General features: G+C 44.4%; 1 protein-coding gene across 2 annotated transcripts in view; it reads left to right on the plus strand.

The window, feature by feature from the left end:
• LOC140426098 (serine/threonine-protein kinase N2-like) overlaps positions 1 to 20,611 on the plus strand; it is a 158,454-nt gene that overhangs the window by 114,426 nt on the left and 23,417 nt on the right. For both annotated transcript variants that reach the window (XM_072510448.1, XM_072510449.1), the window contains exons 13-17: positions 813 to 949; positions 1,126 to 1,201; positions 1,297 to 1,388; positions 6,881 to 7,057; positions 19,754 to 19,816. In XM_072510448.1, coding sequence (XP_072366549.1) covers positions 813 to 949; positions 1,126 to 1,201; positions 1,297 to 1,388; positions 6,881 to 7,057; positions 19,754 to 19,816 — 545 coding nt within the window. The remainder of the gene's footprint in view (positions 1 to 812; positions 950 to 1,125; positions 1,202 to 1,296; positions 1,389 to 6,880; positions 7,058 to 19,753; positions 19,817 to 20,611) is intronic.

The raw sequence follows: 20,611 nt of genomic DNA on the forward strand, positions 1-20,611 counted from the left end.
CGATGGGGAGCAAGGTTGGATTCAATTGGAAATTCCATTGACAGCGGCGGGACCAGAAGAACCGGCCAATATTGGGCCGCCTCCCACTCTGAAGGGGGGGTGGATAAGAAGGGGGGGAGAGAGAGAATTCTCTCCTCCCCCCCCCCCATCCCCCATGTGTTAAGCTAGATTTTTTTCTGATGCATTTGCTATTCATCTATTCATCCCTGTTTCAAAACAGAAGTCCTATCGTTTGCGGAGGATACATTCCCGCAAAACCTCACAAATGACAAAATCGCAAACAACACAAACATATTTCACAGTGGGAGTCTATTAGGTTCCAGCCATCCTAAAATATTACATATATTAAGGATCAAATGTTCTTAATAAATTTAAAGAGAAACCTACTGGTGAAATTATTTAATAAAACAAGAAAACGTATAAATTTGTCACAATTAGAATGCTTTACTTGAGAGTGAAGGTGGACTGTGATCAGGAATCAAATCACAGCAGTGAGGAACACCCATATGCAAACAATGGCAGATGACGCACGTGGAGTGTCTGCTGTCTACGGCAGGAAACACCACATGGATATCGTCCTTTTGTTTAACTTCATTTGGGCGTTTTATTTCTTTTGGCATTTTAAAGATGGCTTCAATTTTTATTTTTAAAATCGGGTAAAGTGAACGTTCGGGCCTGCAATGGACGAACTGGCGCGCAAAGACTCTGCGGGGATAAGCAAATTAGTAAGTCGTGAACGGCAGCACTTTACTGTATTTGGCATTTTTATCTTGAAGCAGAAATAGCACTGATTCTGTTTGATTCTTTTAAAGGAAGCGCTCTCGACGTTTGATTTTCTAAATGATAGAAACAATATTGTTTCAAAGGTGGAGAACAATATCATTTCTGTGCCTGATCTACCCCATTCAGAACTAGACTTCCGAACACTTCCACAGACAGACGATAAGCGGTACAGTATTTAAATTTATTTTTGTACGATTAAGAGCTGATCTATTTAGAGAAATATTTAAATGTGCTTGTGATCAATTGTGATCAACAATTAACGTGATCAACTTTAATCCAGAAGAAAACACGGAGTAGTTAAGACTCGTTATAATGAAAACTTTCATCTTTATAATTCTACAGAATGCAGCCAAAATTCCAGTTCAGTCTTCTGGACTTCAGGTGTGTTGCTGTGCTTGGCAGGGGTCACTTTGGAAAGGTAATCCTCAATTGAGAAATTAAATGCCTATTGCTTTCGCTCACATCTGTTCAAGAGCAGTGAAATATTTGACACTCCATCCGTGTATAACACAGGTTCTTCTTTCCGAGTACAAAGTCACTGGTGAAATGTTTGCTATCAAGGCCTTGAAGAAAGGAGATATTATGGCTCGTGATGAGGTAGACAGGTATGTTTGTAGGAAATCCATATTGTCAAAATACTTTTCTGTAGCCTGTAAGTTTCAGAAGAGACTTGTGCCCAAGAGCAAAGATGGCACCAGGATTTTTTTTCTTTAGCGAATTTCAAACAATTTCTCTAAATGCTCTCTGTTGATTATTCTTTTCGTCTACTATGTATGTACTGTGTACGTTCCCTCGGCAGCAGGAAAATACTTTTCACTGTACTTCGGTACATGTGATAATAAATCAAATCAAATTAATGCACCTTTGAAAGAACCCCTAATAAACCACCTTCAGTTATTTTTGACTATCACTGGCATTGAGTGGCACAGCAAACACTAACATCTGAGGAAAGCCTTCGCTTTCACACTGTGTTTGGTTGATGTGATTCAAATGTATTACTTTTTAACTTCAGAATCATGTTTTAAATTCAGTTGTAATCGAAGCACTAGAGCTAGTCATGGAGTCATAAGAGGTCTACAGCACAGAAAAGGACCTTCGGCCCATTATGTCTGCACTGGTCAAACACAACCACCTAACTATTCTAATTGCATTTTCCAGTACATGGCCATAGCCTTGTATGGCTTGGCATTGTAAATGCACATTAAATGTCATGATGGTCTCTGCCTCCACCATCCTCACAGGCAGAGATTTTCAGACTCCCACCACCCTCTGGGTGAAAAAGTTCCCCCTCCTGCCCCTTACCTTGTATCTATACCCCCTGGTCATTGATCTCTCCACCAAAGGGAAAGATTTCTTCCTGTCTGCTTTATCTATGCCCCTCATAATTTCATACATTTCAATCCTGTCCGGCCTCCGTCTTCTCTGCTCCAAGGAAAACAACCCCAGTCTATCCAATCTCTCTTCATAGCTAAAACTCCCAGCAGCCGCATTCTGTAACTGTGCTGCTGGGGAACAAGTCTGCTTAATAAATTGTAGCACAATCAATCACTCACGAGACGAGATGATAAGGAGTCGAACGATGGCTTTATTACGCAGACTTGTTCCCCAGCAGCACAGTTACGGAATGCGGCTGCTGGGAGAACCCGGGCTCTTATACTCCGCCTTACTGGGTGGAGCCAGCAGGCGGCTGATCCAATCGGGACCCAGTGTCTATCCACCAATAGCCTCTCGACATCACAGGGTACCTTAATACCCCTAATACATACCACCACACCCAGGCAACATCCTTTGCACCCTTTCCAGTGCTAGCACATCACTCGTATAATGTGGATTCCTGAACTGCACACATGGCCTAACCTTGTTTATACAGTTCTAGCATAACCTTCCTGCTCTTAAACGCAATGCCTCAGCGAAAAAAGGCAAGTATACCATATGCCTTCTTAACCACTGTATCCACTTGCTCTGCTACCTTAGTTCCTTGCACATTCTATACGCCTCTAGCTCTTCTGCTGTTTTGAGCCCTCGATATCTGCCATTAGCCTCCCTTTTTCTCCTTATCCAATTTTGAATGTCCCTTAACATCCAGGGTTCATTGGATTTGTTGGTCCCACCCATTTTCTTGATTGGAACATGTTGGCCCTGTACTCTCCCTATTTCCTTCTTAAATGCGTCCCACTGTTCTGTCCCAGATTTACCTAAAAGTGTTTGCTCCCAGTCCACTCTGGCCAAATCATATCTGATCTTATAAAAGTTGTCCTTCCCCAATTTAGGACTTTGATCTCAGGCCCATCCTTGTCCTTTTCCCTAGCAATCGTGAATCTGATGGAGTTATGATCACAGTCTGCAAAATGCTCCCCCACTGATAGTTCAACCACTTGCCCAGCCTCGTAACCTAAAATTAAGTCCAGGACCGTTCCCTCTCTTCTAGGACCTACGTACTGCCTTAAAAAGTTCTCCTGGCTGCATTTTAAGAATTCCACTCCCTTTAAACCTTTTATACTATGGCTATCCCAGTTAATATTTGGGGAGTTGAAATCCCCCACTATCACTGCCCGATTACTTTTACACTTCCATGAAATTTCACGACATATCTGCTCTCCCATTTCTCTCGGACTGCTGGGGGCCTATAGAACACTCCCAGCAATGCGATTTCTCCTTTTTGGTTTTTAGGTTCTATCCATATATCTATGATATCTAAGATGTCATCCCTACTTACTGCTGTAATTGAACCCCTGATTACAATAGCGACAGCCCCCTCCCCCTCCCCCTCCTCTTTTACCTCCTTCCCTATCTCTCCTGAAGATCTTGGAATATTGAGCTGCAAATTCTGCCCCTCTCTCAACCATGTCTCAGTGACAGCAATGATATCGTACCTCCATGTTTTAACTTGTGCCCTTAATTCATGTGCCGTGTTCGTCAGCCTCCTTGCATTAAAATAAATAACATCCAATCCTGCCAAACTCTTGTGACTTAACTGGTCTAGACATTCTATGCCTTCCTGACTCCTTGGAAGTCTCTTCTAATTCTGACTGTGCATCTGTCCCTGCTGGACCTTCCCTCAGGATCCGAGCCCCCTGTCAAGTTAGTTTAAACCCTCCCCAATAGCATTAGCAAACCTCCCTGCAGTGACACTAGTCCCATTTTAGTTTGGGTCCGAATATGTACAGGTTAGATGGATTGGCCATGCTAGTGTCCAATGGTTAGATGAGGTTACAGGGATAGGGAGGGGTAGTGGCCGAGGTAGGGTGCACTTTCGGAGGGCTGGTGCAGACTCGATGGGCCGAATGGCCTCCTGCACTGTAGAGATTCTATGAGTTGCAAACCGTCCGCCTCGTACAGGTCCCACCGTCCCCAAAAACGTTCCCAATGTCTGAAAAGACTAAAGCCCTCGCTCCACCATTTCGCAGCCATGCATTCATTTGGAGTAACCTCCTATTTCTATACACGTGGCACCGGAAGTAATCCAGAGATTGCTACCTTTTGTGTCCTGTTTTTTAATCGACTTCCTAGCTCCTTAAATTCTGCTTGTTGGGTCTCATCCCTTTTTCTGCCTATGTCGTTGGTACCAATGTGTATCACGATATCTGTCTGTTTTCCTCCCCCTTCAGTATGCCCTGCAGCTGTTCAATGACTTGCCTGATCCTGGCATCAGGGGCTCAACATAGCATCGTGGAGTGTCATGCAACCACAAAAACCTCTCTATTCCCCTTCCAATTGAATCCCCTACCACTATAGCCCTGATGTTATTCCTCCACCCCTTTTGTGCAGCAGATCCACCCATAGTGCAATGAAGTTGGCTGCTGCTGTATATCTATTAGAAAGGGGAATGGCCACAGGAGACTCCTGCACTACCTGCCTTCCTCTACTCTGCCTGATGGTCACCCGTGCCCTTTCGGCCTGTTCAATCCTCACCTGAAGTGTGACCACCTCTCTGAACATGCTATCCCGACTTGCTCCACAGTGAATCCACCCTCAGCTCCAGCTCTGAAATGTGGTTAGCCCGTAGCTGCAGTTGGACACATTTCTTGTCCAGGTGGCCACCAGGAACAACTGAAACTTCCTTCCTTGATTTGTCACATCGAACAGAAGGAGCATATCACAGGTGCTAGCTCTTCTGCCATGACTGCCCTTAAGTCTCTTATTTGCTCCTTTCTTTTTGCTTTTCCCAATTAAGGGGCAATTTAGTGTGGCCAATCCACCCACCCTGCACATCTTTGGGTTGTGGGGGTGAGACCCATGCAGACATGGGAGAATTTGCAAACTCCACACGGACCTTGACCCGGGGCCGGGACTGAATCCGAGCCCTCGGCGCCTCAAGGCACCAAGTCCTAACCCCTGCGCTACCGTGCTGCCCATTTGTTTCATTTTTATCAAACAACTATGCTATATAAGAATACTATTTACTGATCTCCTTTGTGCTAACTTTACTTCCCTTATGTTTACTTCCCACTATGTTCACTTATGTTACTTTACGGCAGCACTGTTGCTTCACAGCGCCAAGGACCCTGGTTTGATTCCCGGCTTGGGTCACTGACTGTACAGAGTCTGCACTTTTTTTGTGTCCTCCGGGTGCTCAGGTTTCCTCCCACAAGTCCCAAAAGCTTGTTAGGTGAATTGGACATTCTGAATTCTCCCTGTGTACCCGAACAGGCGCCGGAGTGTGGCAACTAGGGGAGTTTCACAGTAACTTCATTGCAATGTTGATGTAAGTCTACTTGTGACACTAATAAAGATTATTATATGACCCTGACTTTCGCTTGTTTGTACTGTTTCTCAGTTAGTCCGTTCCTCCAAAATATACTTTTTTTATACTCACGACTGCTTCACTGTGACACTGACTGCAAGGTCTTTTTAAAAAATATATATTTTATTCAAATTTTTCGGCCAAACAAAACAATACAAAGGTTTTCCTTTTTGCAACAATAAAACAATATAAATAACAGTGGCCGTTTTAACAAATAAATAAATAATATATAAACTAAATGGCAACTGCCATAACAAAAATAATAACTCTCCAAAAATAAAATCAAACAATCCATTATACATAACCTAGTACAAATATCTATACAAAAACACCCCTGAGGACCCCCCCGCCCTCCCCCCTGGGTTGCTGCTGTTACCTTCCCATTTCCTTTATCGTTCTGCGAGGTAGTCAATGAATGGTTGCCACCTCCTGGTGAACCCTTGACCCGAAGTGCGAACTTTATCCGTTCTAGTTTTATAAACCCTGCCATGTCATTTATCCAGGTCTCCACGCCCGGGGGTTTGGCTTCCTTCCACATAAGCAATATCCTTCGCCGGGCTACTAGGGACACAAAGGCCAAGACATCAGCCTCTTTCGCCTCCTGCACTCCCGGCTCTTCTGCAACCCCGAATATAGCCAAGCCTCAGCCTGGCTCGACCCGGACCCCCACCACCTTCGAAAGCACCTTTGCCACCCCCACCCAGAACCCATGCAGTGCCGGGACTGCAAAGTCAATAAGAACAGGAATCCAACCTTGGTGTTTATAAACTCAGCTGTGCTGTGCTCCGCTCCTGTTCGGACTGAGACTAAGCTCCGTACTCAAGTCTTTTTAGCTTCACCTTCTCCCAGTTTCACCCAACTCCAAAAGCCCACTCATTTAGCCAAATAGCTCACAGGAAGGAAGTCATTATTAAAATGCCTTCTAGGCTGATGGCCAATATGTAAAGCATCACCAAACTGATTGCACCATACCGATCGCAACGCTATGCCATCCACCTCATAGTGGTGGAGTTTTTCACAGTTTCACAGTGTTATAGACCTTGCATAGCTATCTCTTGGCTATAGCAGACATTTGACTACATGTTTCTTGCCCATATTTCCATTCGTCGATCATAGCCTCAAATTTGTGCCAGTACCCAAATTTGGAAAACAATATTTAATTTAAAGTGAATCATTGTTACACACCACCACTTTAGATTTTTAAAAAATATGTACAGAACTAATTATGGCATCTAGAATGTTTGTCAGATTTGATAAATTACTATTTTGTGTTTTTTGATAAATGCTTTTATAATTGCATTCATTGCTGGATTGCAGAACTTAATTATGTTGTTTTGTTTCCTCTTCCTGCAGCCTTATGTGCGAGAAGAGAATTTTTGAGACTGTGAACAGTGTCAGACATCCATTTTTGGTCAATCTCTTTGCCTGTTTTCAGACCAAAGATCATGTATGTTTTGTAATGGAATATGCTCCTGGTGGGGATTTGATGATGCACATTCATGCTGATGTTTTCTCTGAACCCAGGGCTGTGTAAGTACTAACTCATACTTATAACACTTGATTTTTGGAAGCTACAGTGCCAACCTTTGCAGAGTACCTGACTCCCTCTTCTGGCTCTTCATTTACATTTTTTAAACTTCTGAGCGCTGAAGGCAGGGGAACTTAAATGACTACATCACAAATGTTTAATGTAAATGCTTACTGCAACATTGGTCTCCTCAATTTCTTTAAATATTTTCTGGTGTTTATCTTACTGCCACTAGTTCACACAATAGTGAAAATGAAAAAATATTGCATGATGACCAAATCAGCCTGTGCTGCATGTACTATGGCTGTTTTTTTTTAAAAAAACACATTCCCCACAAAGCTTCTTGGAACGTGAGAGGGGGGATTCCTTGCCAACTCCTCACCTTTAATCGCACTAAAGGTAGATTAATGACCATCTTTTGTTAATGGGATTTTACTGTGCAAAATGGCTGCCTCGTTTTCCTACGCAAGTGACTGCACTTCAAACTAACACATGGAAGTTAAAGTGTTAATGCAGAATTGTGTGTAAAATAATATGCATTTAAAATTACTGTTCCATTTCCTTGTGACATCTATTATTATTTTACTTGTTTCAAATTAATCATCACTGTAGCACCATAGGTGTATCCACACCAGATGGGCTGCAGTGAATCAAGGAGGCAGCTCACCACCAACTTGAAGGAAGTTGAGGTTGAGCAGTAACTGCTGGCCTTGCCAGTGACGCACTCATCCCATGAAAGAACTTTAAAAATTGTACATTTTTGTGGAGAAGAAAGCTTGTACCAAAGTGTCTAATGCTCCACGTGATTGCAAATGCATACCTTTTCAATACGCTGCTAGATCTATACACCAAGTTTGGAAAGAATCTAATTTCATACACTTGCAAGTTAATTGCCATAGCTGTTCACAAGAACACAGGAAATAGAAGCAGGAGTAGGCCACCGGGCCTTTCAAACCTGCCCCGTCATACAATACGATCATGGCTGATCAATGCCGGCCTCAACTCCTTTTCTGTGCCATTTCCCCATTGCCCTCTATTCCTCGATCTATCAAATATTTATCCACCTCCACTTTAAATGCTTCTAATCATCCAACCTCCACCGCCCTCTGGGGCAGAGAATTTCAGAGATTCACCACCCTCTGTGAGAAAACATTTCACGCACCTCAGTTGTAAATGACCAGCCCTTTATCATGGAGCTATGTCCCTTTGTTTGAGACTCTCCCACCAGTGACAACATCTCACCATCCACCCTGTCAAGCCCCTTCAGGATCATGTATGTTTGAGTAAGGTCACCCCTGATTCTTCTAAACTCTAAGGAATACAGACCCAGACTATTAAGTCTCTCTTCAAAGGACAACCCTCTCATCCCAGGAATTAGAACAAAAAACAAAAACGTACAGCACAGGAACAGGCCCTTCGACCCTCCAAACCTGTACCGACCATGCTGCCCGTCTAAACTAAAATCTTCTACACCTCCTGGGTCCGTATCCCTCTATTCCCATCCTATTCATGTATTTGTCAAGATGCCCCTTAAATGTCACTGTCGTCCCTGCTCCCACCACCTCCTCCGGCAGCGAGTTCCAGGCACAAACTACCCTCAGTGTAAAAAAACTTGCCTCGTAGATCTCCTCTAAACCTTGCCCCTCGCACATTAAACCAATGCCCCCTAGTAATTGACTCCTCCACCCTGGGAAAAAGCCTCTGACTATCCACTCTGTCTATGCCCCTCATAATTTTGTAGACCTCTATCAGGTCGCCCCTCAACCTCCGTCGTTCCAGTGAGGACAAACCGAGTTTATTCAACCGCTCCTCATAGCTAATGCCCTCCATACCAGGCAACATCCTGGTAAATCTCTTCTGCACCTTCTCTAAAGCCTCCACATCCTTCTGGTAGTGTGGCGACCAGAATTGAACACTATATTCCAAGTGTGGCCTAACTAAGATTCTATACAGCTGCAAGTCTATCCAATGACAATTTGAATGCCCTTCGTGTTGGCAAGTCCACTACTGTTGCAGGCAGGGCATTCCACGCCCTTACTACTCTCTGAGTAAAGAACCTACCTCTGACATCTGTCCTACATCTATCTCCCCTCAATTTAAAGCTATGTCCCCTCGTGCTAGACATCACCATCCGAGGAAAAAGGCTCTCACTGTCCACCCTATCCAATCCTCTGATCATCTTGTATGCCTCAATTAAATCACCTCTTAACCTTCTCTCTAATGAAAACAGCCTTAAGTCCCTCAGCCTTTCCTCATAAGATCTTCCCTCCATACCAGGCAACATTCTGGTAAATCTCCTCTGCACCCTTTCCAATGCTTCCACATCCTTCCTATAATGAGGTGACCAGAATTGCACGCAATACTCCAAATGCGGCCGCATCAGAGTTTTGTACAGCTGCAACATGACCTCATGGCTCCGAAACTCCATCCCTCTACCAATAAGAGCTAACACACCGTACGCCTTCTTAACAACCCTCTCAACCTGGGTGGCAACTTTCAGGGATCTATGTCCATGGACACCGAGATCTCTCTGCTCATCCACACTGCCAAGAATCTTACCATTAGCCCAGTACTCAGTCTTCCTGTTATTCCTTCCAAAATGAATCACCTCACACTTTTCTGCATTAAACTCCATTTGCCACCTCTCAGCCCAGCGCTGCAGCTTATCTATGTCCTTCTGTAATTTGTAACATCCTTCCGCACTGTCCACAACTCCACCGACTTTAGTGTCATCTGCAAATTTACTCATCCATCCTTCTACGTCCTCCTCCAGGTCATCTATAAAAATGACAAACAGCAGTGGCCCCAAAACAGATCCTTGTGGTACACCACTAGTAACTGGACTCCAGTCTGAACATTTCCCATCAACCACCACCCTTAGTCTTCTTCCAGCTAGCCAATTTCTGATCAAAACTGCTAAATCACCCTGAATACCATGCCGCCGTATTTTCTGCAGTAGCCTACCATGGGGAACCTTATCAAACGCTTTACTGAAATGCATATGCACCACATCAACTGCTTTACCCTCATCCACCTGTTTGGTCACCTTCTCAAAGAACTCAATAAGGTTTGTGAGGCACGACCTACCCTTCACAAAACCGTGTTGACTATCTCTAATCAAATTATTCCTTTCCAGATGATTATACATCCTATCACTTATAAACCTTTCCAAGATTTTGTCCACAACAGAAGTAAGGCTCACTGGTCTATAGTTACCGGGGTTGTCTCTACTCCCCTTCTTGAACAAGGGGACAACATTTGCGATCCTCCAGTCTTCTGGCACTATTCCTGCAGACAATGACGACATAAAGATCAAAGCCAAAGGCTCCGCAATCTCCTCCCTAGCTTCCCAGAGAATCCTAGGATAAATCCCATCCGGCCCAGGGGACTTATCTATTTTCACACTTTCCAGAATTGCTAATAACACCTCCTTATGAATCTCGAGCCCTTCTAGTCTAGTAGCCTGAATCTCCGCATTCTCCTCGACAACATTGTCTTTTTCCTGTGTGAATACTGACGAAAAATATTCATTTTGCACTTCTCCTATCTCCTCGGACTCCAAGCACAACTTCCCACTACTGTCCTTGACTTGCCCTACTCTTACCTTAGTCATTCGTTTATTCCTGACATATCTATAGAAAGCTTGAGAGTTATCCTTGATCCTATCTGCCAAAGACTTCTCATGTCCCCTCCTGGCTCTTCTTAGCTCTCTCTTTATGTCCTTCCTAGCTAACTTGTAACTCTCGAGCGCCCTAACTGAACCTTCATGCCTCATCTTTACATAAGCCTCCTTCTTCCTCTTGACAAGTGTTTCGACTGCTTTAGTAAACCACGGTTCCCTTGCTCGACCAAGTTGCCAATTCTTATACGCAATGCCCCGGCCAATGAAGGCAAGCATGCCGTATGCCTTCTTGACTACCTTCTCCACCTGTGTTGCCCCTTTCAGTGACCTGTGGACCTGTACACCGAGATCTCTTGACTGTCAATACTCTTGAGGGTTCTACCATTCACTGTATATTCCCTACCTGCATTAGACCTTCCAAAATGCACTACCTCACATTTGTCCGGATTAAACTCCATCTGCCATCCTCCGCCCAAGTCTCCAAACGATCTAAATCCTGCTGTATCCACCAACCTTTGTGTCGTTTGCAAACTTACTAATCAGACCAGTTACATTTTCCTCCAAATCATTTATATATACTACGAATAACAAAGGTCCCAGCACTGATCCCTGCAGAACACCACTAGTCACAGCCACCCAATCAGAAAAGCACCCTTCCATTGCTACTCTCTGCCTTGTATGACCTAGACAGTTCTGTATCCATCTTGCCAGCTCACCCTGATCCCGTATGACTTCATCTTTTGTACCAGTCTGCCATGAGGGACCTTGTCAAGGACCTTGCTGAAGTCCATATAGACAACATCCACTGCCCTACCTGCATCAATCATTTTTGTGACCTCTTCGAAAAACTTTATCAAGTTAATGAGACATGACCTCCCCTTCACAAAACTGTGCTGCCTCTCGCTAATACGTCCATTTGCTTCCAAATGGGAGTAGATCCTGTCTCGAAGAATTCTCTCCAGTAATTTCCCTACCACTGACGTAAGGCTCACCGGCCTGTAGTTCCCAGGATTATCCTTGCTACCCTTCGTAAACAAAGGAACAACATTGGCTATTCTCCAGTCCTCCGGGACATCACTTGAAGACAGTGAGGATCCAAAGATTTCTGTCAAGGCCTCAGCAATTTCCTCTAGCCTCCATCAGTCCCTGGGGACTTATTTACCTTAATATTTGTCAAGGTGCCCAACACCTCGTCTTTTTGGATCTCAATGTGACCCAGGCTATCTGGGTCACATTGGATCTCAATGTGACCCACCCTTCTCCAGACTCAACATCCGCCAATTCCTTCTCTTTAGTGAATACTGATGCAAAGTATTAATATAGTACCTCGCCCATTTCCTCTGGCTCCACACATAGATTCCCATTGCCTACCCTTCAGTGGGCCAACCCTTTCCCTGGCTACCCTCTTGCTTTTTGTGTACGTGTAAAAAGCCTTGCGATTTTCCTTAACCCTATTACCAATGACTTTTTGTGACCCCTTTTCGCCCTCCTGACTCCTTGCTTAGGTTCCTTCCTGCTTTCCTTATATTCCACACAGGCTTCATCTGTTCCCAGCCTTCTCGCCCTGACAAATGCCTCCTTTTTCTTTTTGACGAGGCCTACAATATCTCTCGTTATCCAAGATTCACGCCATTTGACGTATTTATCCTCCTTCCGCACAGGAACATGCCGGTCGTGAATTCCTTTCAACTGACATTTGAAAGCCTCCCACATGTCAGATGTTGATTTACCCTCAAACATCCGCCCCCAATCTAGGTTCTTCAGTTCCCGCCTAATATTGTTGTAATTAGCCTTCCCCCAATTTAGCACATCACCCTAGGACCACTCTTATCCTTGTCCACCAGCACTTTAAAACTTACTGAATTGTGGTCACTGTTCCCGAAATGCTCCCCTGCTGAAACTTCTACCACCTGGCCGGGATAATTCCCCAATACCAGTTCTAGTACAGCCCCTTCCCTAATTGGACTGTCTACATATTGTTTTCAGAAGCCCTCCTGGATGCTCCTTACAAACTCTGCCCCATCCAATTCCCTAGCACTAAGTGAGTCCCTGTCAATATTGGGAAGTTGAAGTCTCCCATCACAACAACCCTGTTGTTTTTACTCCTTTCCAAAATCTGTCTACCTATCTGTTCCTCTATCTCCGCTGGCTGTTGGGAGGCCTGTAGTAAATCCCCAACATTGTGACTGTACGCTTCTTATTCCTGATCTCTACCCATATAGCCTCGCTGCCCTCTGAGGTGTCTTCCCGTAGTACAGCTGCGATATTCTCCCTAATCAGTAGCGCAACTCCATCATCCCTTTTACTTCCCCCTCTATCCCGCCTGAAACATCTAAATCCTGGAACATTTAGCTGCCAATCATGTCCTTCCCTCAACCAGGTCTCTGTAATGGCAACAACATCATAGCTCCAAGTACTAATCCAAGCTCTAAGTTCATCTGCCTTACCTGTCATACTTCTTGCATTAAAACATGTGCACTTCAGACCACCAAACCCGCAGTTTTCAGCAACATCTCCCTGTCTGCTCTTCCTCAGAGCCATACTGGCTCTATTCCTTAGTTCTCCTTCAATGCTCTCACCTTCTGACCTATTGCTCCGGTACCCACCCCCTTGCCATACTAGTTTAAACCCTCCCGTGTAACACTAGCAAACCTCGCGGCCAGGATATTTATGCCTCTCCAGTTTAGATGCAACCCGTCCTTCTTATACAGGTCACACCTGCCCCGGAAGAGCTCCCAGTGGTCCAGGTAACGGAAACCCTCCCTCCTACACCAGCTGTTTAGCCACATGTTTAGCTGCTCTATCTTCCTATTTCTAGCCTCACTGGCACGTGGCACAGGGAGTAATCCCGAGATTACAACCCTAGAGGTCCTGTCTTTTAACTTCCAGCCTAGCTCCCTGAACTCCTGCTGCAGGATCTCATGCCCCTTCCTGCCTATGTCGTTAGTACCAATATGTACAACGACCTATGCCTGTTTGCTCTCCCCCTTCAGGATTCCCGCTACCCGTTCTGAGACATCCTGGACCCTGGCACCAGGGAGGCAACATACCATCCTGGAGTCTCTTTCACTGCCACAGAAGCGCCTATCTGTGCCCCTGACTATAGAGTCCCCTATGACTATTGCTCTTCTGCGCTTTGACCCTCCCTGCTGAACATCAGAGCCAGCCATGGTACCACTGCTCTGGCTGCTGCTGTTCTCCCCTGATAGGCTATTCCCCCCAACAGTATCCAAAGCGGTATATCTGTTCGAGAGGGGGACAACCACAGGGGATTCCTGCACTGACTGCCTGCCCCTTCTGATGGTCACCCATCTCTCTGCCTGCACCTTGGGTGTGACCACGTCTCTATAACTCCTATCTATGTCGCTTTCCGCCACCTGCATGCTCCTAAGTGCATCCAATTGCTGCTCCAACCGAACCACACGGTCTGTGAGGAGCTGCCATTGGTTACACTTGCTGCAGATGTAGTCGACCGGAACGCTGGAAGAGTCACAGATCTGCCTGGTGAATCTCCTTTGGACTGCCTCCAATGTTACTACATCCTTTCTTTAGGTACGGTGTCCAAAGAAGTGCACAGTATTCCAGCTGAGGCTTCGCCAACACACTGTACAACTGTAACAAAACCTCCCTATTATTAAACTCTAGCCCCTTTGCGATAGAGGCCAAAATGCTGTTTGCCACCTTAACTACTTGTTGGACCTGCCTACTAGTTTTTTGTAATTCATGCAGTAGAACACCTAGATTCCTCTGTACTTCACTCACCTGTCTCTCTCCATTTAGATAATCTGCTTTTTGATTCCTCCTATCAAAGTGCATGACCACACATTTCCCCACATTAAACTCCATTTGCCAGCCAGGTTTTCACCCAATCTATCTATATCCTATGGCAGAATCACAATATCCTCATCACCACATGCCCTTTCACCTATTTTCGAATCACAGAATACTACAGTGCAGAAGAGGCCCTTTGGCCCATCGAGTCTGTGCCGATGTATGAAAGGCCCTGACCAGCCCACATAATCCCACCTGCCAGCACTTGGTCCGTAGCCTTGAATGTTATGGCGTGCCAAGTGCTCATCCAGGTACTTTTTAAAGGATGTGAGGCAACCAGCCTATATCACACTCCCAGGCAGTGCATTCCAGACCGTCACCACCCTCTAGCTAAAAATGTTTTTTCTCGATTCCCCCTAGGGAGTCACATTGGCTCTTTTCCTATCTTCTGCTACCCTCCTGGAATTTAGCGAGTTACGAAAAATTTCAACCAATGGGTCCAGTATCTCTTCAGCCACTTCCATTAAAACCCTAGCATGCAGTCCATTGGGTCCTGGCGATTTGTCCTCCATTATTCCCCTGAATTTCTCTAATACTCGTATCCCTTGTGATTGGGATTTTTGTAAATTCTTCCATGTTATTTGAAATCAGCCCATCTGAAATCTTAGGGATATTTGCAATGTCCTCCATGGGGAAGACGTGCAAAAATGTATTTAGCATATCCGCCACTTCTTTGTTTTCTGTAATTACTTCACTCGCCTCGTTCAGTAGAGTTCCCACATTTACCTTAGTTGCCCACTTCTTATTTTTATATACATCGAAACTCTTACTGTTTGTTTTTATACTGCATGCAAGTTTTCTCTCGCAATTCATTTTCTCCCTTACGAGCTTTTTAGTCTTTTGCTGCAGAATTCTAAAAACTTTCCAGTCCTCTAATCTACCACTATCACTTGCTCCTTTGTCCTGCTTTTCAATTTAACGTTATCCTTTGTTAACCATTGATTTTGCCTCTTTCTCATGAAATCCCTCTTTTGATTGGAATAAATTCCTGCAAAGCATACGTGCGGTGGAATCTGAGTCATTAAATGGTTTCAAGAAGGAGATAGATATATTTCTGATTTTTAAAAAAACGGGTTAAAGGGATATGGGGAAGAGGCAGTGAGGTGGATTTGAGACGAGGAAGATGTTAGCCATGATCTGATTGAATGGTGGAGCAGGCTTGAAGGGCTAAATTGCTTACTTCTGCTCGCAATTCCTATGTTCCTAATTATATACCAGCTATTTCAATATCTGCCACTGCTCATCTACTGACCTGTATCTTGGCTTGTTTACCCAGTTCACCTTGGACAACTCCTCCCTCATACCATTATAAATTGCCCTTATTTAAGTGAAGACACCGGTTATGGACCTATGGCGTTCATCCTCAAAACTGTATCTGGAATTCTATCATTGTGATCACTACCCCCTAGGGGATCCTTAACCACAAGGTCCCTGATTAATCCTTCTTAATTACACAAAACCAATATAAAATAGCCCATTCCGGGTAGGTTCCACAATGTACTGCTCTAAAAAGCAAGCCCTGATGTACTCCACAAATTTTTCTGTGCTACCCTTGCAGGTTTGATTTGTCCAATCAATATACAGATTAAAATCTCCCATGATAATTGTGGTTCCCTTCAACATGCCCTTGATATTTCCCCATTTCTGCTCTGACTTCTTGAGTGGTCACATTTTGGGACTCTCCCACCTTGTCTTTCTTCCCCTGCTACTCATGATTTCAACCTAAACCAATTCTACAGCACTATCCATTACCTTTATATCACGACTCAGCACTGTTCTGAAACCTTCCTTGATTAGCAACGCTACCCCACCTCCTTTCCCCTTTGGCCTGTTCTTTTGGAACATTGGATACCCTGGAATGTTAGCATCCAGTCCTGGTCACCCGGCAACCATATTTCAGTCATAGATAATGCATCGTATTCATACGTTGAAATCTGTGCTATCAACTCGCCTACTTCGTTGCAAATGCTTCATGCATTCAGATAAAGAACATTTAGCTTTGATTTTTTACAGTTGTTTACAACTCTGGGTTTGCTCTGTGTTGCATATTTTTGTTTATATTTCCTGCACCGGCCTGTCACACTAATGACAGTCAAGTTCCCCCCACTATCCTGTGCTACTGCTCCCTCATATTCTCCTGATTTTTCAAACCTTCTGCTCTTGGAACCCTGTCCCTCCTAGTTAGGGCTCTTGCTTGAGTTCTTGGTGCAATATAATGTTCATGTGATCTGTCCCTACTTGTTGTTTTCTGTTGACACTCGGTCTGATCTCCTACCTTTATCTTTGACTTAATTTTCCAAGCAACTGATCCCTCATCCCCACTCTTTAATTTAAAGCCCTCTCTACTTCTCAAATTAAACGGTTGTGGTCCCAGCATGGTTCAGATGCAGGCCGTCCCAACGGTACAACCCCCAATTTTCCCAATACTGGTGCCAATGTCTCACGAGCAGAGGCGTACTTCTCCCACGCCAGTCTTGGAGCCACGTATTCATCTCTCTGATTTTACGTACCCTTTTCCAATTTCCATGTGGCTCAGGTAATAATCCAGAGATAACCTTGGAGGTTCTGTTCTTTAATTTAGTCCCTAACTCTTCAAACTGCCTACACAGCACCTCCTTCCTTGTTCTCTTCATTCTACCAAACGTGATTGTTTGAATTTCTGTATTCTTGCATTTCTCTTGATGACGGGAAGATGAAAAGCTTTGGCAGCATTTCTCTCTTCCGCCGTCAAGGTTGCACTACCAAGGATTGTTGTAATATTGTGCAACATCAAATTTCTGGTTAGCTGATGCTATATTTTGTCCAGCGCCTTCAATTGTGCCAAGGAGCAATAGGGTGCAAGCTATTCTAAGACTAGCTCAGAAATTCTTCTGATGTTCCTATAAAAACAGAAGTATTTGGGACTGGGGAGGAGCTGGACATGGGGGAGAGGAAGTATTGTGAGCAGTTCTGTTTGTTACAGTGGTTAGCACTGCTGCCCTACAGCGCCAGAGACCTGAGTTCATTTCCGGCCTTGGTTGACCGTCTGTCGGGAGTCTGCACGTTTTCACCATGTCTGCGCGCGTTTCCTCCCACAATCCAGACGTGTGCAGGTTAGGTGGATTGGCCATGCTAAATTGCTCTTTAGTGTCCAAAGATGTGCAGGTTAGGTGGAGTTACTGGGTTATGGCTGTAGACTAGGGGAATAGGCCAAGGCAGGGTGTTCTTTCAGAGGGTCAGTTCCGACTCAATGGGCTGAATGGCCTCCTTCTGCGCTGTAGGGATTCTATGTTCAGAAGGAAATATTGGCCTTGGGAGGGAGTGTGTTGTAGATGTACCAACATGCTATTTTGACTCCAAATGTTAATTTTCAGAGAGAGCTTACAAAACTAGAGTAGTATTTCCTGGAATTTGGAAGTTAGGTGATGATTTAATCAAAATTTTCAAGGTATTAAGGGAAAGAAATAGGATGGGGATAGAGGTTATTTCTTCTGGCTATGGAGGCTAGGACTAGGGGACATTGTTACGACACTCTAGCCAGTGCGGAGTCAATTCCAGCCCCACTTGTCCAGAGTCTCAATACAATTGAATGAACCAGTAATTCTTAGAAAGGTTCCCAAAGTCTTTGGCCCTGGCTGCCCAATAATTACAGTCACCAGGTTTGTAAGTTTAAACACAATTATTGTTTAATTATAACAAGAACGATAATGAAATATGCAGCAAATACAACTGGTTAACAATTCCTAATTCCCCACTTTAGCCCTCACGCACGCCACGTGTGCGCGCGCGCGCACACTCTCTCTCTCTCTCTCTCTCTCTCTCTCTCTCTCTCTCACACACACACACACACACACACACACACACACACACACAAAACAGACAAACAGAAGGGAAGAAAGGGAGTAAAAAAACATCGAGAAAAAGAGTCTTTTTTTAGATGGGAGTTTCCAGCACCTTACTCCTCTTCAAACTTCGCTTTCAATTTGAGATTTTTACTGTGGATTCATTCAGGCCTCTAGTTTCAGGAATACAGCACTCACAGCCTTTCTGGAGAGAGAGAGAGAGCGCACTGGTCTTGTTGACCTGTAATGGTTTTCCTCTAGATTCCTTCATTCAGGTTTGCTGCAGTGCATCACTCCGAACCTTTCCGGAGAAAACTCGGAGGAGAGTCCTTGTTCCTGTGCTCCTAGGAGTGACACTGAACCCCTTGGGATTCTGAAACTCATCCCACTGGGACAAGATCCAATCTGAAATGAAATTAAATGAAAATTGCTTATTGTCACAAGTAGGCTTCAAATGAAGTTACAGTGAAAAGCCCTTAGTTGCCACTTTCAGGTGCGTGCTCGGGGAGGCTAGTACAGGAATTGAACCGTGCTGCTGGCCTGCCTTGGTCTGCTTTAAAAGCCAGCTATTTAGCCCTGTGCTAAACCAGCCCCATCTCCAATCTCCACCTGCTACCGGGCAGAGTACGGCCTTTTGGCCAATTCATTGGCCACCAGCCAATCAATCAAACCGAGTCCCACCCCATTGTTCCCTCTGGAGCAGAAATGTCTGAAGCTCCTGTTCAAACTCACAGAAACCAGCAGAGTGTTCTCTCCTCTAACGTCTGAATTCCTCATTCTCCCTGCTGCTTGACTTTAAGATACATGTCCATTAATCATCCGTGGATCAAAAATGATAACTGCAAACTAAAAGGTAAAATAGGGAATAAACAGGAAGGACCTTTACAACATAGCCTAAAAACTAAAGCCACACCTTAACGAGTGAAACGAAGAAACATTTCTTCGCATAAAGGGTGATAGATGTTTGGAACTCTCATAAACGATAATTGGTACTAGGTAAGTTAATTTTAAATGTGAGGTTCATCGATTTTGTTAACAAAACGTATTATCTTTTAAGATATGAGGCAAAAGCAAGTATATGAAGTGAGGTTGCAGATCTGCTTGATCTCATTGTAAGCTGAAACAGGCTCGAAAGGTTAAGTGACCTACAGTTCCTATGTAAATAGACTCCTGCTGGTATGTTGCAATTTCCATGCTGGCTCAGGTCTGGCCATGGTAACCTCAGCAGACATATGGTTGGGGAGGATTGGCCCCATTATTGGGAGAGCTTGTGGGAGGCGAGAGAAAATCACTTTCTTTTATTTTTAAAGTTGTGGATTTATCGCTTTTTAAAATTTTGCATATTGCCTGAGGAAAGTACAATTGTAATTAAGGGATTGTTGCTTTATTTATATTAACCATTAACTTGACTTTCCCTGCAATAGGTTTTATGCTGCTTGTGTGGTTCTTGGTTTGCAGTATTTGCACGAACACAAGATAGTTTATAGGTGAGTAGGAGAAAGATCATTTTTTTGCTAATGGTCAGCTTTTGGAATCCATTTTCGCTCGAAGATCGGTGGCACCATTTATTAATACTAATTCTGGTGTGTTGAACATTATTCCAGAACTGTTACAAACATAGCTTCTCTATCAATTCTCTATTAGGGGAGCGTGGCAGCACAGTGGCTTCACCGTGCCAGGGTCCCAGGTTCGATTCCCCGCTGGGTCACTGTCTGTGCGGAGTTTGCACATTCTCCCCGTATCTGCGGGCAATCAAACCTGTATCCCACAGTCCAAAGACGTGCAGGCTAGGTGGATTGGACATGCTAAATTGCCCTTGGTGTCCAAAAAGGTTAGGAGGGGTTATTGGGTTACGGGGATAGGGTGGAAGTGAGGGCTTAAGTGGGTCGGTTCAGACTTGATGGGCCGAATGGCCTCCTTCTGCACTATGTTCTGTGTTCATCAAAGTGTTTAATTTGTCCTTTGTGTTTCAGGGGTTTATTTTTCTCTTTCCAGGAATGCTTACATTTACACTGAATATATTCTTAGAGTTCTGCTTAGAATTGAGCAAAAATATACTGCACAACTGCAATAATGGTTGTTGAATCACCTACTAGGCATCCAAAAGGCACACTCTGATTGGCCAGCTGTGGAATATGCAAATATTGCTGGTCATAGAGTGAACAAGGAAATACTTAAAAACCTCATTTCCTGGATGAGGCTCTGCAAATAATTTGAGCAACGAGGCAAACTTCCAAAAGTCAAAAGAATTGTGTGAGATTAAACAGAGGGCCCAGCATGTC

The sequence above is a fragment of the Scyliorhinus torazame genome, chromosome 7, assembly GCF_047496885.1.
Source record: "Scyliorhinus torazame isolate Kashiwa2021f chromosome 7, sScyTor2.1, whole genome shotgun sequence".
In the NCBI taxonomy this organism is placed as follows: Eukaryota; Metazoa; Chordata; class Chondrichthyes; order Carcharhiniformes; family Scyliorhinidae; genus Scyliorhinus; species Scyliorhinus torazame.